The 17,677-nt window shown below is 41.5% G+C and overlaps 1 protein-coding gene across 6 annotated transcripts in view; it reads right to left on the minus strand.

Moving 5' to 3' along the window:
* The window catches only part of LOC137412563 (uncharacterized), an 82,028-nt gene that overhangs the window by 5,607 nt on the left and 58,744 nt on the right, over positions 1-17,677 (minus strand). For 4 of the 6 annotated variants that reach the window (XR_013621579.1, XR_013621576.1, XR_013621580.1 and 1 more), the window contains 4 exons: positions 11,858-11,925; positions 6,040-7,320; positions 2,248-2,365; positions 559-626 (listed from right to left, as the gene is read on the minus strand). Coding sequence is in view for 1 of the 6 variants with exons in the window: in XM_078768909.1 (XP_078625035.1) it covers positions 11,873-11,925 (53 nt within the window). In the remaining 5 variants the exon portion in view is untranslated. Of the gene's footprint in view, positions 1-558; positions 627-1,600; positions 2,024-2,247; positions 2,366-6,039; positions 7,321-11,857; positions 11,926-17,677 lie in introns of those variants that run through there. The other 2 variants (XR_013621578.1, XM_078768909.1) reach the window with 2 other exon arrangements.

Genomic DNA, 17,677 nt, shown 5'->3' on the forward strand with positions numbered 1-17,677 from the left:
ATCCTCATTGTCAGACATGAGATCAGGGCTGTCTCTCTGCATATATATCTCAAGCTATTGATACAGTTGCGTTGAGTTGGTGGGTTTCGGGAATAAACCCTTGTGTTCGTTTAGTCAAGCACCTCGTATCTCTTCAAGCCTGCATGTGCAAATTAACCGCCATAATTGGGAGGTCACCTTGGGAGTAAGCTGGTTCGACTATCCATTCCGGCTAAACGTAATCTGCGGGTACGTGACAATATGCTTATGCAAGACGAAAAACAAAACTATGTTGTTGTTGTTTTCTATACATGGCCTAGGCCTGTGGGAGAGATGATCCAAGTGTCCTAATGATAGTAGGACCAAGGAGTCACCCTTGGATGGCCTAGGATCTGTCTCGTCACTCACCTCTTAGCTGTCCAGCCTATATTTTTATCCAAACTCTGAGGTGTCTGTGTTTCGCATGCAGAGCAAGGCATCGATGTGTCCCTCCGATGGACATCTTTTTCAAACTCACCCCCAGCAGTTCTCCTTCCGAACTATTTGGGTTTAACATTAAAAGCGTTACTCTGCACACACCTTGGGCACTGACTTTCATCTCGAGTGAGGCACTTCCTTGGAAACCCTGGGATTGGTCACATGGTGAGCTGCAAAGACAGACACACAATGAACACAAATGGAGCAAAGAATACATGATCTCGACTGAGCAGCAATTTACTTGGACCATCATGGGAATTTCCAACTGAGAGCTGACAGGATAGCTCAAATGTCTTCACACTGGCCCTTGTATTCACACTCACAGCTATCCAGCTGGGATTTGAATGCCCATCTAGCTATAAACTGTTATCCTATTGTTTGGCATGCGAAGTATCAATGTGTGTGCCATCTCATGAGATGGACGTGGAACTAGAGGCTCCGTCTTGCCACACTCGTCAGTGGATATTCAAGACCACAGTGTCTTTCACGAAAAGTCGGCGAGTTATCGGGTATTCCAATGTAAATCAGCCGTCAGCTTGTATTTTATTTTGAGGTCTCCCCAAAGTAAAGGTACGATACATTCATGTGAGGATTGAAACAGATTGTGATGAATGAGTCACATTGAAGAACAAAAGCGCAAGTGGGGGTAGGTGACTGTGACACCCTGCCAGGATCAAAAACAATACCTGGCAAAGGGCAGATGAACTCATGTAGGGAGCCAACCGCCATCCAGTAAGATGATGGTGTCTCCTAAAAAACACCCATGCGGTTTGGACCAGTTTAAGTCATACCAAAGACCTTAACAATGGTACGTGCTGCTTCCTTGCCTAAAAAGGACAGAGGACGGACAATCCCCATGGGTTGGCATCCATGGGAAGGAGGAAATTCATCTTCAGGAAATGCCCCACTGAGTACTGTGAGAAAAGCGGCGCCATTGTTATGATGTCGCTTGTAGCCAGAGTATCCCGGGAAGAGACGTTGTGACGACGGCACTTCACCCAAGCTCAGAGGTTGTGTGAAGTGTTTGTCTTGTCCGTGTGTGTGTGTGTGTGTGTGTGTGTGTGTGTGTGTGTGTGTGTGTGTGTGTGTGTGTGTGTGTGTGTGTGTCGGGAATCGAACCAGGATCTACAACTTGAGTTCAAGGAATAACAAGCATTTATTGAAAAACCAATACACAACTGCTGTGGAGGGTGAAAGGGATATACAATTCAACTGAACAGCATAACCCCAGACACTCCTCGGTTCCTTACAGAAAGATCTTCCTTATATACTTGCAGAGTGTGATAAAGATCTCCTGCAAACTCAGCATGGTGTAACAAAAGGTAGAGTGGGCCTTAACAGCCGCCACCCTCGTCCCATCCTGGGGAATGCTGGGCTCAAGGGAAAAGCTGTGGGAGAAAGCCTATTGCAACATTCCCTTGAGCCCTTATCATCTTGAACAGATGTTAACCAGGCCTTGTTTTGCACAGGGGCAAAGACTTTGTGAAAGATTTATCTCTCGGGTGGAGGCGTTCTCAGCGAGGCAGGGAAGTGTAATCAGCATTTCTTAACCGTGAAGTGAGTTTGGCTGCAAAGCACAATTGAGGCAAAAGGGATCATAGGAAGCTTAATTCTATTTATTTTATAAAGCAAACACTAATTAAATGCAAACAATGATTAGATAAGTCAAACGTTATAATTAAAAGCATGTTTCCAACATGTGTGTGTCTGTCTGTCAGCTCTATTACGAGCCTTAGCTCATGTATTAAAAATAAACAATTGAAAAAAAAGATAGCAAAAAAACAACAATACCGCATTTTCAACCCCAACGCGTCCATCTCAACTTCATCCTGCATCTGTTTTCTTATCTTGATCTCATCTTGCTTCCTCTTATTCTCATGTTGAGTATTTTCAAAGATGTTTTCTCAGGCTTGGGGTAACAGTTTGCAAAAGAGATGTGAAATGAATAAATAAATAAGACACCAATAGTAATGTAAATATATACATAATTCAAAGGGAGGCACAAAGCGCCCCTCCTTTTAAACAAGGGATCGTTTCTCTGTATGCAGCTTTTACATGAATGAATGAATGAATGAATGATCGTTTTAAGGCCATTTTTCCCCGCTAGAGCGGGGGTTAGCCTTGCAGGCCCCATGACAATCATGGTTCCCTGTTTGAGCCAATGTTTTTATGGCCGGATACCCTTCCTGACGCCAACCCTTGGTCACGCTCTTACGATGTGCAGGGATACAGTGTTGTGCCTTTTACATGGGGAATGAAAATGCGTTTCTCGGCTTCTACTGGACGAAATCGGCTGCAAATTTCATAAGTAAATGCTTTGTACATTGAGGTCATATGTTCGAAATTTCAGAAATGTTCGTTCATGCATTCTCGAGTTATATTTAGAAAACCCTCGAAATCACGTCGGTGTCTGTCCGTCCGTCCGCCCAAAATGTGTTGAGGCTCATATCTCAAGGACAACACATTGAAACTAGCTGAAACTTGGATATACATCGGCCAATAGGTCGAGTTAATGGCTTTCGAAACAAATTACACCGAAGTGCATAGTTTTTGCTTTAAAATTAAATATATATAAATATATATATACATATATAAATATATAAAAATATATACACACTTTATGTGTGCGCGAAAATTAACCGCCATAAGGTCGGGAGGTCGCCTCGGGAGTTAAGGCTGGTTCGGTTCATCCGTCCCGGCTGATCTTAATTGGCAGGGACGCAACAATATATGCATGTGTATATACAGGGTGTTTCAAAAAGATTGATACAACTTTGACTTCTTGCCATTTCTTTGTTTTTTGACCTATGCCGTTTTCCTTTCAGATATTTGTATATATGTCAATGTGTATATATCTGTGCAGTGATATATACACCTTTCCTTTCACAAAGCCCGAAACAAGTGTGTGTCCACCCTCAGGAGAGCCAGGAAACAATATCTCTCCGTTCTCAGGACCGAACTCTCTTATCTGTCTCCCTCTTCCAAATCCTGGTGGCATCTGGTCAAATCTGTTTCTGGTGTTTGTTCCCCCTCCATCCCCTCCCTCACCTCAAATGGCCACACGGCTGACTCCGCACGTGAAAAAGCTGAATGCCTCAACTCTGTGTTTGCCTCTAAATCTTGTGTCCCAAACCCATCCCTCTCTGTACCCACCGTACCCAGTCGTACCCAGCTGCTCCTGGACTGTGTGTCCTTTCCTCCTGACAAGGTGGAAAAGTTTCTGTCAACCCTCGACTCTGATTCTGCAACTGGACCTGACGGCATCAGCCCACGGGTCCTAAAATCATGTTCTTCCGCTCTTTCACTCCCTCTCTCTGTTCTCTTCACCCTCTCTTTTGCTCAAGGTCATCTTCCATCTGCTTGTAAATCTGCCAACATCACCGCTTTGCACAAAAAAGGTGCAAAAACAGATCCCAGCAACTACAGACCAATCAGCCTTCTCCCAATTATCAGCAAAGTCATGGAATCCATCATTGCTTCAGATATGAAATCTTTCCTCTTCTCCAATGGCTTGATCTCTGATCATCAATTTGGTTTCAGACCTGGACACTCCACTCTGGACATGCTGCTTCTGCTTTCTCAACAATGGATGGAGGTCCTCAATGCCAAACAGGAAATTAGAGCAGTCTCCCTTGACATATCACGTGCCTTCGATACGGTCTGGCACCCCGCTCTGCTCACCAAACTCTCCTCTTTTGGTATCCATGGAAATCTCCACGCATGGCTGGCGGACTTCCTCTCTAGTCGTAGTCAACGTGTGGCCCTGAATGGGTTTCTCTCATCTCCTCTTCCTGTTCAGGCTGGAGTTCCCCAAGGCAGTGTTCTGGGCCCTGTGCTTTTTCTGGTCTTCATCAATGATCTCTCTGACTCTCTTGAAAATCCTCTCTATCTCTTTGCTGACGACTCTACTCTCTGTCGCTCCATTCTTCATCCCTCAGATCGGCAGTCTGCAGCCTCCTCACTCTCTGCAGACCTTGACAAAATCACAGACTGGGCAAACAAATGGAACATGTCTTTCAATCCTGACAAATCACAGTCTTACGATGTCTCTCCGAAAAGACCGACTGGACAACCCTCCCATCCACTTTCTGAATAATCCTCTCCAAGAAGTTCTGTCACTCAAGCTTTTGGGTCTCACTATCTGCCATGATCTTTCCTGGGAAAACCACATTTCAAATCTGGCCTCCAAAGCCAGTCGCTGACTGGGCATCCTCCGTCGTGCGAAGTCCTTCCTTGGCACACCTGAGCTCCTCACCACATACAAGGCTTTCATCCGCAGCTCAATGGAATACTGCTCTCCCCTCTGGGCTGGTGCTCCTGCCTCACACCTAGCTCGTCTTCACGCTGTTGAAACCAAAGCATTCAGAATCATTGGAATCTCCCGCGATGAAGCTAACTCCAAGGGCCTCTCACTCACTCACCACAGGCAGGTTGGTGGTCTTTCCGTCTTCTACCGACTCCTCTCTGGCCTTGCCCCCCCAGCTCTCTCTGGGCTCTGTCCCGCAAATATTCCTACAAGTCGCACAAGATCTGCCTGCAACCCTCTTATGGTTAAACTGCCAAAATCAAGACTCTCTGCTCACCTTCACTCCTTCATTCCTCTTTTCTCCCGCCTCTGGAACAAACTCCCTCACTCTCTTCAATCCCACTCCACCCTCCAGGTCTTTAAAACAGCTGTTCACCACCATCTCTTATCTTCCCCCATCCAAAACCTTGATATTTTCTACCCCCGCTAATTTCACCCCAATTCCACTTTTTTGAAATACCAACTTCTGTCCAGGAAGTCCTTGGTGTCCTTGTGTTTTATACTTCTGCCTCCCCCCCCCCCCCCCCCCCACACATCTCCCTGCTCTCGGATGTTGTGTTTGTGTGCTTCCCCTTCTCTCCCCATCTTGTCTTCCGCTCCCTCTTTTTGGGTATTTTGTTTGTCTGGTTGATTTGTTTGTGAAGTAAATGTTAGCTCTTTCACGAGCCTCGATTCAGTATACAAAAAAGAAAAAAAAAAAAAAAAAAAAAGTGTCTGTATTGTCTTGTGTTGTCTTGTCACTGAACTACTCCCTCAAACTTTTGTGAAATCGAAGCAAACTTCTGGTATGCACCTATCTCTCCAGTGTGTATGTCTTAGGGGTATTTTTTTTAATGTTGAAAATTTTATTTTTATTTTGGAAAAATAAAAAAATCAAACTTTTCAACTTAAATTTTCAACTTCAATTTTTTATAAAATGTAATATCATGTATATTACAAATATATTTGCGCAAAATAATTGTTTGTATAATGATTGCTTTAAACCATGACAATACAGGCAGTCCCCGGGTTACGAACGAGTTCCGTTTTTAAGTCTGTCTGCAAGTCGAATTTGTATGTAAGTCGGAACAGTTGCGTACGGTTCACATCTAGCGTCAATTAGTCAAATGTTTGTCTTAGTATATCGTATATATTTTACCTAAAACATATATAGGTATAAAAAAAACATGAAAGAAACATTTCTTAAACTGTTTAGATAGAAAAGAAAAGATAATGATTGAAGGTTAACACTTACTCTCGTTCCAGTTGATGTCTTGCAAACCTTGAAACGATCATACCTTTATATATCTCTCTGAGATGATGGGCCTGGTGTTGGAGAGGATGGACCTGGTGCTGGAGTGGATGGACCTGGTGCTGGTCGTTTTTCTAAAAGTAAACATCAAAGGTGGCTTGAACAGCGCTTTTTTCATATTTCTCTTGTCTACCACTTTCCTTATTATATACTTTGTGTGTCTGTTTGATTTTTTCTCTGTATGATAAATGTTAGCTCTTTCACGAGCCTCGATTCTGTCTACAAAACAAAACAAAAAAAAAAAAAAAATCATAGGCTTTACGGAGGTCGGTTCGCAAGTCGGGCGTTCGTAACCCGGGGACTGCCTGTACAGCAACTCAGGTACAGTCATCCATCTATACGTCTACATATCTGGGCAATGTCTGTTGTCACTGAACAACTCCCTGAAACTTTTGTTTCCGTGGTTGTGGAGTGTTTTTAATAACGTGGTGGTGGTTTTGAATCACGTGGTGGTGAGGTATTTTGAATTACATGGTGGTGAGGTGTTTTGAATTACATGGTGGTGAGGTGTTTTAAATTATGTGGTGGTGAGGTGTTCTGAATGACGTGGTGGTGAGGCGTTTTGAATTACGTGGTGGTGATGTGTTTTGAATTACGTGGTGGTGAGGTGTTTTGATTTACATGGTGGTAAGGTGTTTTGAATTACATGAGGGTGAGGTGTTTTGGATTACGTGGTGGTGAGGTGTTTTACATTTTGTGGGGTTGAGGTGTTTTAAATTACTTGGTGGTGATGTGTTTTAAATTAGGTGGGGTGAGGTGTTTTAAATTATGTGGGGGTGAGGTATTTTAAATTACATGGGGGTGAGGTGTTTTGAATTACGTGGTGATGAGGTGTTTTGAATTACTTGGTGGTGAGGTGTTTTGAATTACGTGGTGGTGAGGTGTTTTGAATTATGTGGTGATGAGGTGCAATCATCCCAAACTTCCAGTCTGCACCTACCCCTCCCGTCAGTATGTCCTAAGGGTATTTGTTTGGAAATTCTTTCCAATTTTTATATATATTATTTGGGGAAATTTTTTTTTTCAACTTAAATTCTTTATCAAATGTAATATCACGTATATTACAAATACATTTGTGCATTATGATTGTTTGAATTACGATTGGTGTAAACCATGACAACACAGCAACTCAGGTACAGTCATTATCCTCAGCTAAAACAAGCCCATTCCTCTGTAACGACGCGTGGTGAGGCGAGTGTAGCGAGTCGAGCCAAGCATCTCTTCCAGCTTCACGCTTCAGCTTATGGTGAACAATGTTCTTTCCAGCCTGAGAGAGGGAGGATAAACAAAACAATTACTGACTTATCTTGTATTGGTAACAAGAGTGAACTCGACTTTGAATTTCCTCCAAGAACAGAAATAATTTTTTAACACTTTGTTGTGAGGCTGATAATATTGTTCCGTTTATGGGTGTAGGAAAGAGAATGCCATAGGAAAGGTAGAATTGTATAAGAAATAGCATGGACCGTGTGATGTGTCGGAGCATCTCGATGTACATAAGCAGGGAAACTGTTGCTTAAGGTTGTTTAAATATTCATGATACGAGGTGTGATGACATGTTAATTAGTAACAGGGGTTAAGGCTTGTTTCCCCTGTTAGTCAAACCCTCTGTAATCATTCCTAACATTTTTGCCACTACGGCCTGCAAAGTATGACATGGCCGGCCATTGATTACGCTCCATGAACTGCCGGCCAAGCTAAGCCCGCCCTATGGACGTTTCCCCTGTTAGTCAAACCCTCTGTAATCATTCCTAACATTTTTGCCACTATGGCCTGCAAAGTATGACATGGCCGGCCATTGATTACGCCCCATGAACTGCCGGCCAAGCTAAGCCCGCCCTATGGACGCTTACGGCAAAAAAAAAAAACGGATCCTCTCAACGACAAACTAATTAGCTTAATTCCAACCATCAGCAAGGTCATGGATTTCCATCTTTGCAGTTGATATGAAAATCATTCCTTTTCTCCAACAGCCTCATCCCAAATCACCAATTTGGATTCATACCTTGCCACCCTACCTTGGACGTGATCTTTCTACCCTCCCAACAATGGATGGAGATCCTTGTTGTCAGACATGACATCAGGGCTGTCTCTCTGGATATATATCAAGCTATTGATACAGTCTGGCCCAGGAGAGGCGGAGCTGACAGTGGTGATGTGGGTGGAGAAGAGGACCGGTAGGCCATGCCTCCTGAGTGACGCGGGCGGGTGATGTTGGCGAGTTAAAAGGGAAGCTTCGCGATTGGCCCGAGGGAGAGAAGAAGAAGAGCGCGCTTGGTTCTTTTGGACAAGAAGGATTGGCCAATTTTTGTGCGGGCTTTGAGTTTTCTGCTGCGGCGATTGTGAAGGAACTTCGCTTATTGTTGGCTGATAAGCAAGCGGGAGGCCGTGTGTGCTTCTTCCCCAGATGGTGGAGAAGAAAGGTGGCAGTCTTGTCCGCTCACTTCACGCTTGAAGCACCTTCGACGCACGGTGCTTTCGACGCCGGCGCCATCTTGTGCGTTTTCTGCGCAGGTGGCTCCAAGCTTCGTCACAGCCACAAAACTTTCAAAAAGGACTCATTTTGGGCCAGAGCTAAGTGCCGGCCAAGGGGGTGGATTTTTATCTTGCCAAAACGAAGTTTTTGCAAGATGTATTAGTCAGCTTGTATGTTTGTTTGTGGTTAATCATTTTTTTTTCACGTTTAGATCACTCTGTAGACCACAGTTATTATTGGAAACTCCTGTAACTTCGCATATCAGAGTCCTATAGAGATACCCTTCAGCACACAAAATTTTGAAGGTCAAGGTCAAAGGTCAAGGTCACTTTGTGGTCAATCATGGAGGTCGACGAAACACTAATTTTTTGAGTAACTTTGATCGGATCGTCTCCAAACTTCATGGGAATCTAGTATATGGTCCGGCGCTCAGCTGATTAGTTTTTGGTGGCGATCGGCCTTGACCTTCATGGTTAGCGCTGGAGGTCGAAAATTATTGACCCCAAGGTCAAATTTTGAAATCGTAGGTACCATATCGAGTAATACCTCATATGAATGCCCTTGATGAGTGCTTCCCAGATCTGTAAACAGTTTGACGCTATGACGTCATTTGATGACGTCATGACGAAAAAACGGAATTTTCACATTTTGGCAAGATACGGTTCACCCTGTGGGTGACATATGTTTATATTTTATTTTATTACGTTTCCTTGTGTTCGTATTTGTAGCTTTGAGGAGGGTCCCTCACAGTACAATATAACATTTTACCTTTACATTTATTTTCGATATTTTCGTCCAAGCTTTATTTTTATTGAATCATTATTGTTGCATTTTTGTTGTTGCGTTGAGTTGGTGGGTTTGGGAATAAACCCTTGTGTTCGTTTCGTCAAGCACTTCCAGCCTGCATGTGCAAATTAACCGCCATAATCGGGAGGTCGCCTTGGGAGTAAGCTGGTTCGACCATCCGTTCCGGCTAAACTTAATCTGCGAGGACGTGACAATATGCTTATATGAATGAATGAATGAATGATCGTTTTAAGGCCATTTTCCCCGCTAGAGTGGGGGTTAGCCTTGCGGGCCCCATGACAATCATGGTTCCCTGTTTGAGGCAATGTTTTTACGGCCAGATGCCCTTCCTGACGCCAACCCTTAGTCGGCTCTTACGATCCGCAGGGATACGGTGTACCTATTCTAATTCGGGGTACACACCAGGATCATTCATCCCAGCAAGCTGGTACTCAATTTGCCGACCTCGGAAGGATGACAGGCTGAGTCAACCACCCTGGTGTTAATTTAGCGATCGGCCGGGATTCGAACCCAGGATCCTAGGCTCCCAAGTCGGCACCCTAACCGCTGAACCAACACCAGGTTAAATAATACAAATATGATCTATTCATTAACATTTGCCAAAGCAGAGTTGCATTTCATTCTCATTGTCATATATATAGAAAATCATCATCATGGGTAAAATATCATGGGTAAAATATCCCTGGTGTTGGGCTAGCGGCTAGGGTGCCGGCTTAGGATCCCAGGATCCTGGGTTCGAATCCCGGTCGATCGCTGAATTAACGCCAGGGGGGTTGACTCAGCCTGTCATCCTTCCGAGGTCAGCTAATTTGAGTACCAGTTCACTGGTAATTCCTTGTTTGTCGCTAAAGGCGGCAAAAAGGGTTGGCGTCAGGAAGGGCATCCGGCCGTAAAACATTGCTTCAAAAAGGGGACCAAAAAACAACAACAACCACGGTTCCCGAAAAAGGCCAACCCCCGCTTGCGGGGAAAAATGGCCTCTAAAGGTGGTTATTTTATGGGTAAAATATAATAAGAAATAATAATGGGACATTACATTCCAGAGAAACAGCAATGCAGAAAATACCTTTAAATAAAGTATAACAAGTAAAACTTTATCGGTACACACTGTACATTGTAGAACATACTACCTGTGCATATTCCTCACTACGCTGACAGGTTTAATCATAAGAGAGCATGTTGCACTTCACAAACATATTGCCTGTCTATCTGATTCTCAATTAGGATGTAAAATGAAGTGAAACACACTGAAAAAGGATCTTTTATAACATGCAGTTGTGTTGTCATGGCTGAGGTTGTTGTTGTTGTTGTTTCATTCTGTTTCCATCATGCTTTATTTTAAAGGGTTCCTGCTATTGTACTGTTGGAACGGCTACATTAATCCTCCAAGCACTGCTTCTTCCTCTTCCCTCCAGGAAAGACGAGCTTTTAAAACAATCACTTTTACGATTAAACAGACAAATATTTGTTCCAAGTAAATCAATTATTATCCTTCCACCCAAGTAAGTTGATTGTTAACTTACAAACTAATATTTTTTATTATTCTACACCATCAGGAACACTTTTTAAACGAAGCGTGACAGGGACACACAAACACACTTATCCTTTTCGTAATAGATGACGATATTGATCCGTGTACTTATTCATCCTTCTCGGTCATTTTGTTCAGGATACTGCGAATTTTTCCTTCGAAATTGCCCGCTATATACACCATCAACCAGAAATCCCTCTGGTGCGGAGTCCAGGCTCATTGTGACAAGCTCAATGGCAGAGGACAACAGTTACCAGACTGACATTGGCTAAAAGCGGACTTGGAGACAGCAAACGAATAGGATAATCACAGGATTGGAAAAGAAGAAGAAAAGGAATAAATGTCATTCACTTATTCGCCATTTTGCGTTAGCAAAAGCAATAAATGAGGCTTGTATAGTTGACTGATAAATTAGCTCTTCCTTCGGCAAAAGTGGTTGTAGTTCATCCGGTGCATTGTGCTTTGCTCTGTACTTCTGAAACACACGTTTCACGATGCCACAGAGAGCCAGAGAGATGGCAGAGCCAATGATGGAGGAGCATATGATCCATTGATCCACGGTCAGGCCTGTTGTGCAGAGCTGAGTAGCGAGGGACATAAAATGTCCCAGAACTCTGACTGATTGTTGCTTAACAGTTATATGACAATATGTTACGTGACAATATGCTTATGCAAGACGAAAAACAAAACGATGTTGTTGTTGTTTTCTATACATGGCCTAGGCCTGTGGGAGAGATGATCCAAGTGTCCTAATGATAGTAGGACCAAGGAGTCACCCCCTGGTAGGATGGCCTAGGATCTGTCTAGTCACACTCACCTCTGAGCTGTCCAGCTTATATTTGAATCCCAACCCTGAGGTGTCTATGTGTTTCGCATGCAGAGCAAGGCATCGATGTGTCCCTCCGATGGACATCTTTTTCAAACTCACCCCCAGCAGTTCTCCTTCCGAACTATTTGGGTTTAACATTAAAAGCGTTACTCTCCACACACCTTGGGCATTGACTTTCATCTCGAGTGATGCACTTCCTTGGAATCCCTTGGATTGGTCACGTGGTGAGCTGCAAAGACAGACACACAATGAACACAAATGGAGCAAAGAACACATGATCTCGACTGAGCACCAATTTACTTGGACCATCATGGGGATTCCCAACTGAGAGCTGACAGAACAGCTCAAATGTCTTCACACTGGCCCTTGTATTCACACTCACAGCTATCCAGGCGGGATTTGAATGTCCATCTAGTTATAAACTGTTATCCTCGTGTTTGGCATGCGAAGTATCCATGTGTGTGCCATCTCATGAGATGGCCGTGGAACTGGAGGCTCCGTCTTGCCACACTCGTCGGTGGATATTCAAGATCAGTGTCTTTCACGAAAAGTTGGCGAGTTATCGGGTATTCCAATGTAAACAAGCGTTACGCCTAGGTCCCCCGTCGGTGAAGTGATGCGAGTTGACAAAGTGGAAGACGCAGAAAACATGCTACGATATGATATTTCGCTCACAAGGTTCAGACATACATGGCGGCGGCCATCTTGGATTTTGCCGTGGCGACCCAATTTTAAACAGCATTCTTGCTTGTGCCTAGATACACCCACACACCAGATTAGAAGTTGGTACTTCGCTTATTTTTCAAGATATTTCGCTCACAAGGTTCAGACATATACATGGCGGCGGCCATATTGGATTTTGACGTGGCGACCCAATTTTCAATAGCCTTCTTCCTTATGCCGAGATACACGCACACAACAAATTAGAAGTTGGTACTTCGCTTATTTTTCAAGATATTCATCTCACAAGGTTCAGACATACATGGCGGCGGCCATCTTGGATTTTGACGTGGCGACCCAATTTTAAACAGCGTTCTTCCTTGTGACAAGATACACCCACACACCAGATTAGAAGTTGGTACTTCGCTTATTTTTCGAGATATTTCGCTCACAAGGTTCAGACATATATATGGTGGCGGCCATCTTGGATTTTGACGTGGCGACCCAATTTTCAATAGCCTTCTTCCTTTTGGCGAGATACACCCACACACCAAATTAGAAGTTGGTACTTCGCTTATTTTTCAAGATATTCAGCTCACAAGGTTCAGACATACATGGCGGCGGCCATCTTTGATTTTGACGTGGCGACCCAATTTTAAACAGCGTTCTTCCTTGTGACAAGATACACCCACACACCAGATTAGAAGTTGGTACTTCGCTTATTTTTCGAGATATTTCGCTCACAAGGTTCAGACATATATATGGTGGCGGCCATCTTGGATTTTGACGTGGCGACCCAATTTTCAATAGCCTTCTTCCTTATGCCGAGATACACCCACACACCAAATTAGAAGTTGGTACTTCGCTTATTTTTCAAGATATTCAGCTCACAAGGTTCAGACATACATGGCGGCGGCCATCTTGGATTTTGACGTGGGTTGCACCCACACACCAAATTCGAATGCGGTCCTTCGCTTACGCACGCACGCACGCACGGACGGATGGACGGACACACGGACGGAGAGGAAAACCATAGTCCCCCTTTCGCTCCGCTGTGCGACGGGGGACAAAAACAATTCCTACATCTCCTATAACTCATATCCGGGTTCTTGATACGTTTAAATTTATGACAAGTCCATTATCTAACTTGGTATCAAATATTAAAAACTTTCCGAGTCTTTCAGAGTATTTCATAAATCAAGAAGAGATTGAACTCTTTTCACAAAAGGGTATATATCCATATGATTATATGGATTCATTTGAGAAATTTGAAGAAACACAACTTCCCTCAAAAGAAAATTTATATAACGAGTTAAATAAAAGTCATATAACTGATAAAGATTATACTCGAGCACAAAAATGTTTGGAGAAAGTTTAATTTAAAGAACCTTGGAGAGTATCACGATTTGTATCTTAAAACTGATGTCCTACTATTAACTGATGTATTTGAGACTTTTAGAACCGTCTGCCATAATAAAAATTCTTATGGATTCGACCCCGCTCACTATTACACTGCGCCTGGTTTGGCTTGGAGTGCGATGTTAAAAATGACAAAACAGGCTTTGGATTTAATCAGTGATGGAGATATGCTCTTGATCATAGAAAAGGCTAAGAGAGGGGGAAGATCTCAAGTACAGTCACGTGAATAAGTAAGTACACCCCATGTAAAGTTTTGACTTTTTAAACATATTTCAACATACAGCTATTTGATCTTCATTTCAACAATATTGACAGATAAAGGTGATATAATATAACAAATATCATGAAACATTTACATTTTGTAGTCCATTGAAAAATTTAAATAAACATAAATGCAAATTTTGCATGTGGAAAAAGTAAGTACACCCTTGGCTCTAATAGGTGGTATTGCCCCCTTTGGCAGAAACAACCTCAAGTAGGCGTTTATTATAACTGTCTACCAGTCTCTGACATCAACTGGGAGAAATTTTTGCCCACTCCTCCATGCAGAATTCTTTCAGCTGTGCGATGTTTGAGGGGTTTCTTGCATGCACAGCTCGTTTCAAATCCCACCACAACATCTCAATGAGATTTAGATCCAGGCTTTGACTTGCCCATTCCAGAACCCTCCATTTCTTTCTTTTCAGCCATTCCTTGGTGGATTTACTGGTATGTTTAGGGTCATTGTTATGTTGCAAGGTCCACCTTCGGTTGAGCTTCAACTTTCCGACAGATGTCCTCACATTATCCTCAAGCACCCTCTGGTACAATGAATTCATAGTGGATTATATGATGGTAAGCTGCCCAGGCCCTGATGCAGCAAAGCTGCCCCAAACCATAATATTTCCACCACCATGCTTTAGAGTTGGTATCAGGTTCTTGTGGTCAAATGCTGTCTTTGGTTTTCGCCAAACATGTCTTCTGGTACTGTGGCCAAATAGCTCTACCTTTGACTCATTTGTCCAGAGCACATTGTTCCAGAAGTGCTGGTCTTTGCCTGGGTGTTCATTGGCAAACTTTAGTCTTGCCCTGATGTTCTTTCTGGACAACAAAGGTTTCCTCCTGGCACACCTCCCATGGAGATCAAATTTGTGTAGCCTCTTTCTAATGGTAGACTCGTGCACTTTGACATCAACAGTGGCAAGAGCTACCCGTGGATCCCGTGATGACATTCTGGGGTTCTTAGAGACTTCTTTCAGCATCTTGCGGTCTGCTCTCGGGCTGAACTTGCTGGGGCGGCCTGGCCTGAACAAGTTGGCAGTTGTTTGGAATCTGCTCCACTTGTAGATGATCTTCCGGACAGTCGAATGATTGATTTCAAATTGTTTGGAGATCTTTTTAAATCCCTTCGCAGACTCGTAGGCATCTATAACCTTCTTTCTGAAGGCCTCAGAGAGCTCTTTTGATCTAGGCATGGTGATGCCGCACACTTCAACAACAAAGAGCAAACCAAACTAAATGTCTGAGGTTTAAATAAGACAGGTTCCTCCAAGATCCTCTCTAACGATGTTCTAATCATTTGCACCTGAGCTGTTGCACCTGATTCTAATTTTAGATATTTGAAGTAGTGATAAATGTAGGGGTGTACTTACTTTTTCCACATGCGAAATTTGCATTTATGTTTATTTAAATTATACAATGGACTACAAAATGTAAATGTTTCATGATATTTGTTATATTATATCACCTTTATCTATCAATATTGTTGAAATGAAGATCAAATAGCTATATGTTGAAATATGTTGAAAAAGTCAAAACTTTACATGGGGTGTACTTGTTTTTTCACGTGACTGTATGTTCGAGTAGATATGCTAAAGCCAACAACAAATATCTTTCTAATTGTGATACTACAAAAGATAGTTCTTATTTGATGTATTATGATGCTTATAATTTGTATGGGTGGGCTATGTCTCAAGCCCTACCTCATGGTAAACTTAAGTGGGTTAAAGAGAAAGATTATGAAAAGGTTTTACAGGATATCGTTATCTCTCCACAAGAAGAATTGGATAAAGCTAAAATTGGATATTATTTTGAAGTTAATTTGAAATATCTTGAAGAACTTCATTATAAACATAAAGATCTGCCTTATGCTCCTGATAAAGAAAGCCCAAGAAAAGAATGGTTAAGTGATTATCAACAATCATTTAATACAAAAGGTAAATCAACAGAGAAATTACTTACTACATTATATAATAAAGAAAATTATGTTTTACACCAAAGGAACTTGAGACAATGTTTATCAGCAGGGCTGAGAATAAAGAAGATTCATAGTTTTACAGTTTAGTCAAAGTCATTGGTTGAAGGAGTATATTGATTTTAATACAAAGAGAAGAACAGAGGCAAAGACAGATTTTGAGAAGGACTTTTATAAATTGATGAATAATGCTGTATTTGGAAAGACAATGGAAAATGTTAGAAATAGACAAAACATAAGACTTGCTACATCTTGGAAACAAGCAACAAAATTAATTCATAGACCCAGTTTTCAAAGAGTAGAGGTGTTTTCAGAGAACTTTTGTGCTATCCATTTGGTTGAAGAGAGTATTGAAATGGATAAACCTATTTATATTGGAACAACAATTCTTGACTTGTCAAAGTCATTAATGTATGATTACTTTTACAATAACTTAAGGAAGAAATATGAAAATGATGCTAATCTACTTTATATGGATACAGATGGTTTTATTTTGAAAATTGATACAGAAGATGTTTATTCAGATATGATTGATGATATTGATATAAATGATACAAGTAATTACAAGCTAGGTGATGTTGTTTTCTTCAAAAAATAAAAAGGTTATTGGAAAGTTTAAGGATGAATTGGGGGGGTAAGGTAATGAGTGCATTTGTGGGATTGAGGTCGAAGGCTTATGCTTATAAATATATTGATAGTAATATTGAAAAGAGTGATAAAAAGTTAAAAGGAATAAAGAAAAATGTTATTAAAGAAACAATAAACTTTGAAAATTATTATAATTGATTGACTTTAAAGAAAGAAGAGTTCAGAAAAATGAATACGATAAGAAGTCATAAACATCAATTATATTCAGAAGAAGTAAATAAGAAAGCTCTTGGAGATTTTGATGATAGGTTTATTTTAGAAAATGGAATTGATAGTCTCCCTTATGGTTATAAGTGTTAAGATAAATATAAGTGACATATATAAGTGATAAGATAAATATATAAGTGATAAAATAAATATATAAGTGATAAGATAAATATATAAGTATAAGTGATAAGATAATGGGGGTGAGGGATTTTAACGGGCTGCCGTCGCCTTTTTTTACGAATATATAAATGACAGAACCAAGCAATAACCAAACCAAAGAGTGGAGAAAACAACAACCTTGGTATTTAAATGGAAAACATCATGAATGTGAGAAATATCAAATAAGTCTTATTGAATAAATAACAGGGGTAAAAGTAGATAAAACAAATAAGTGAATAAATTTAAATACCAATAAGTTGGGGGCTCTGGGAGGTAATCCGAGAGTGGACAGAAAACTTTGATGGTTGTCAGGAGATTGGAGGAAAAATAATTTACGATAACCTCAAAATGGTATGTGGCACTGGAGGATTTTAGACAAGGTCATTAAGATAAGTTTATCATTTCATATCAGCTCAACGGCGCTCCCTAAACCGAGAGTTAAATTCTAATGTCATATTTATCAATATTTTAGATGGTGATTGTTCTTTTAAGAAAATTAAGTTATTACCTAAAAATGAAACAAATATTCGTTGGGTCTCTGTATGAGTATAATGAAAAATGGGGAAAGTTAATAAGTTAAATGCAGGTGTGAGTCAATAGGTTAATTTTTCCCATTGACTTCAATGTTATATTTATTGTGTTTTAGTAGTTGGGT

Source organism: Myxine glutinosa, unplaced genomic scaffold (genome assembly GCF_964187855.1).
Source record: "Myxine glutinosa unplaced genomic scaffold, kmMyxGlut1.1 SCAFFOLD_695, whole genome shotgun sequence".
Classification (NCBI taxonomy): domain Eukaryota; kingdom Metazoa; phylum Chordata; class Myxini; order Myxiniformes; family Myxinidae; genus Myxine; species Myxine glutinosa.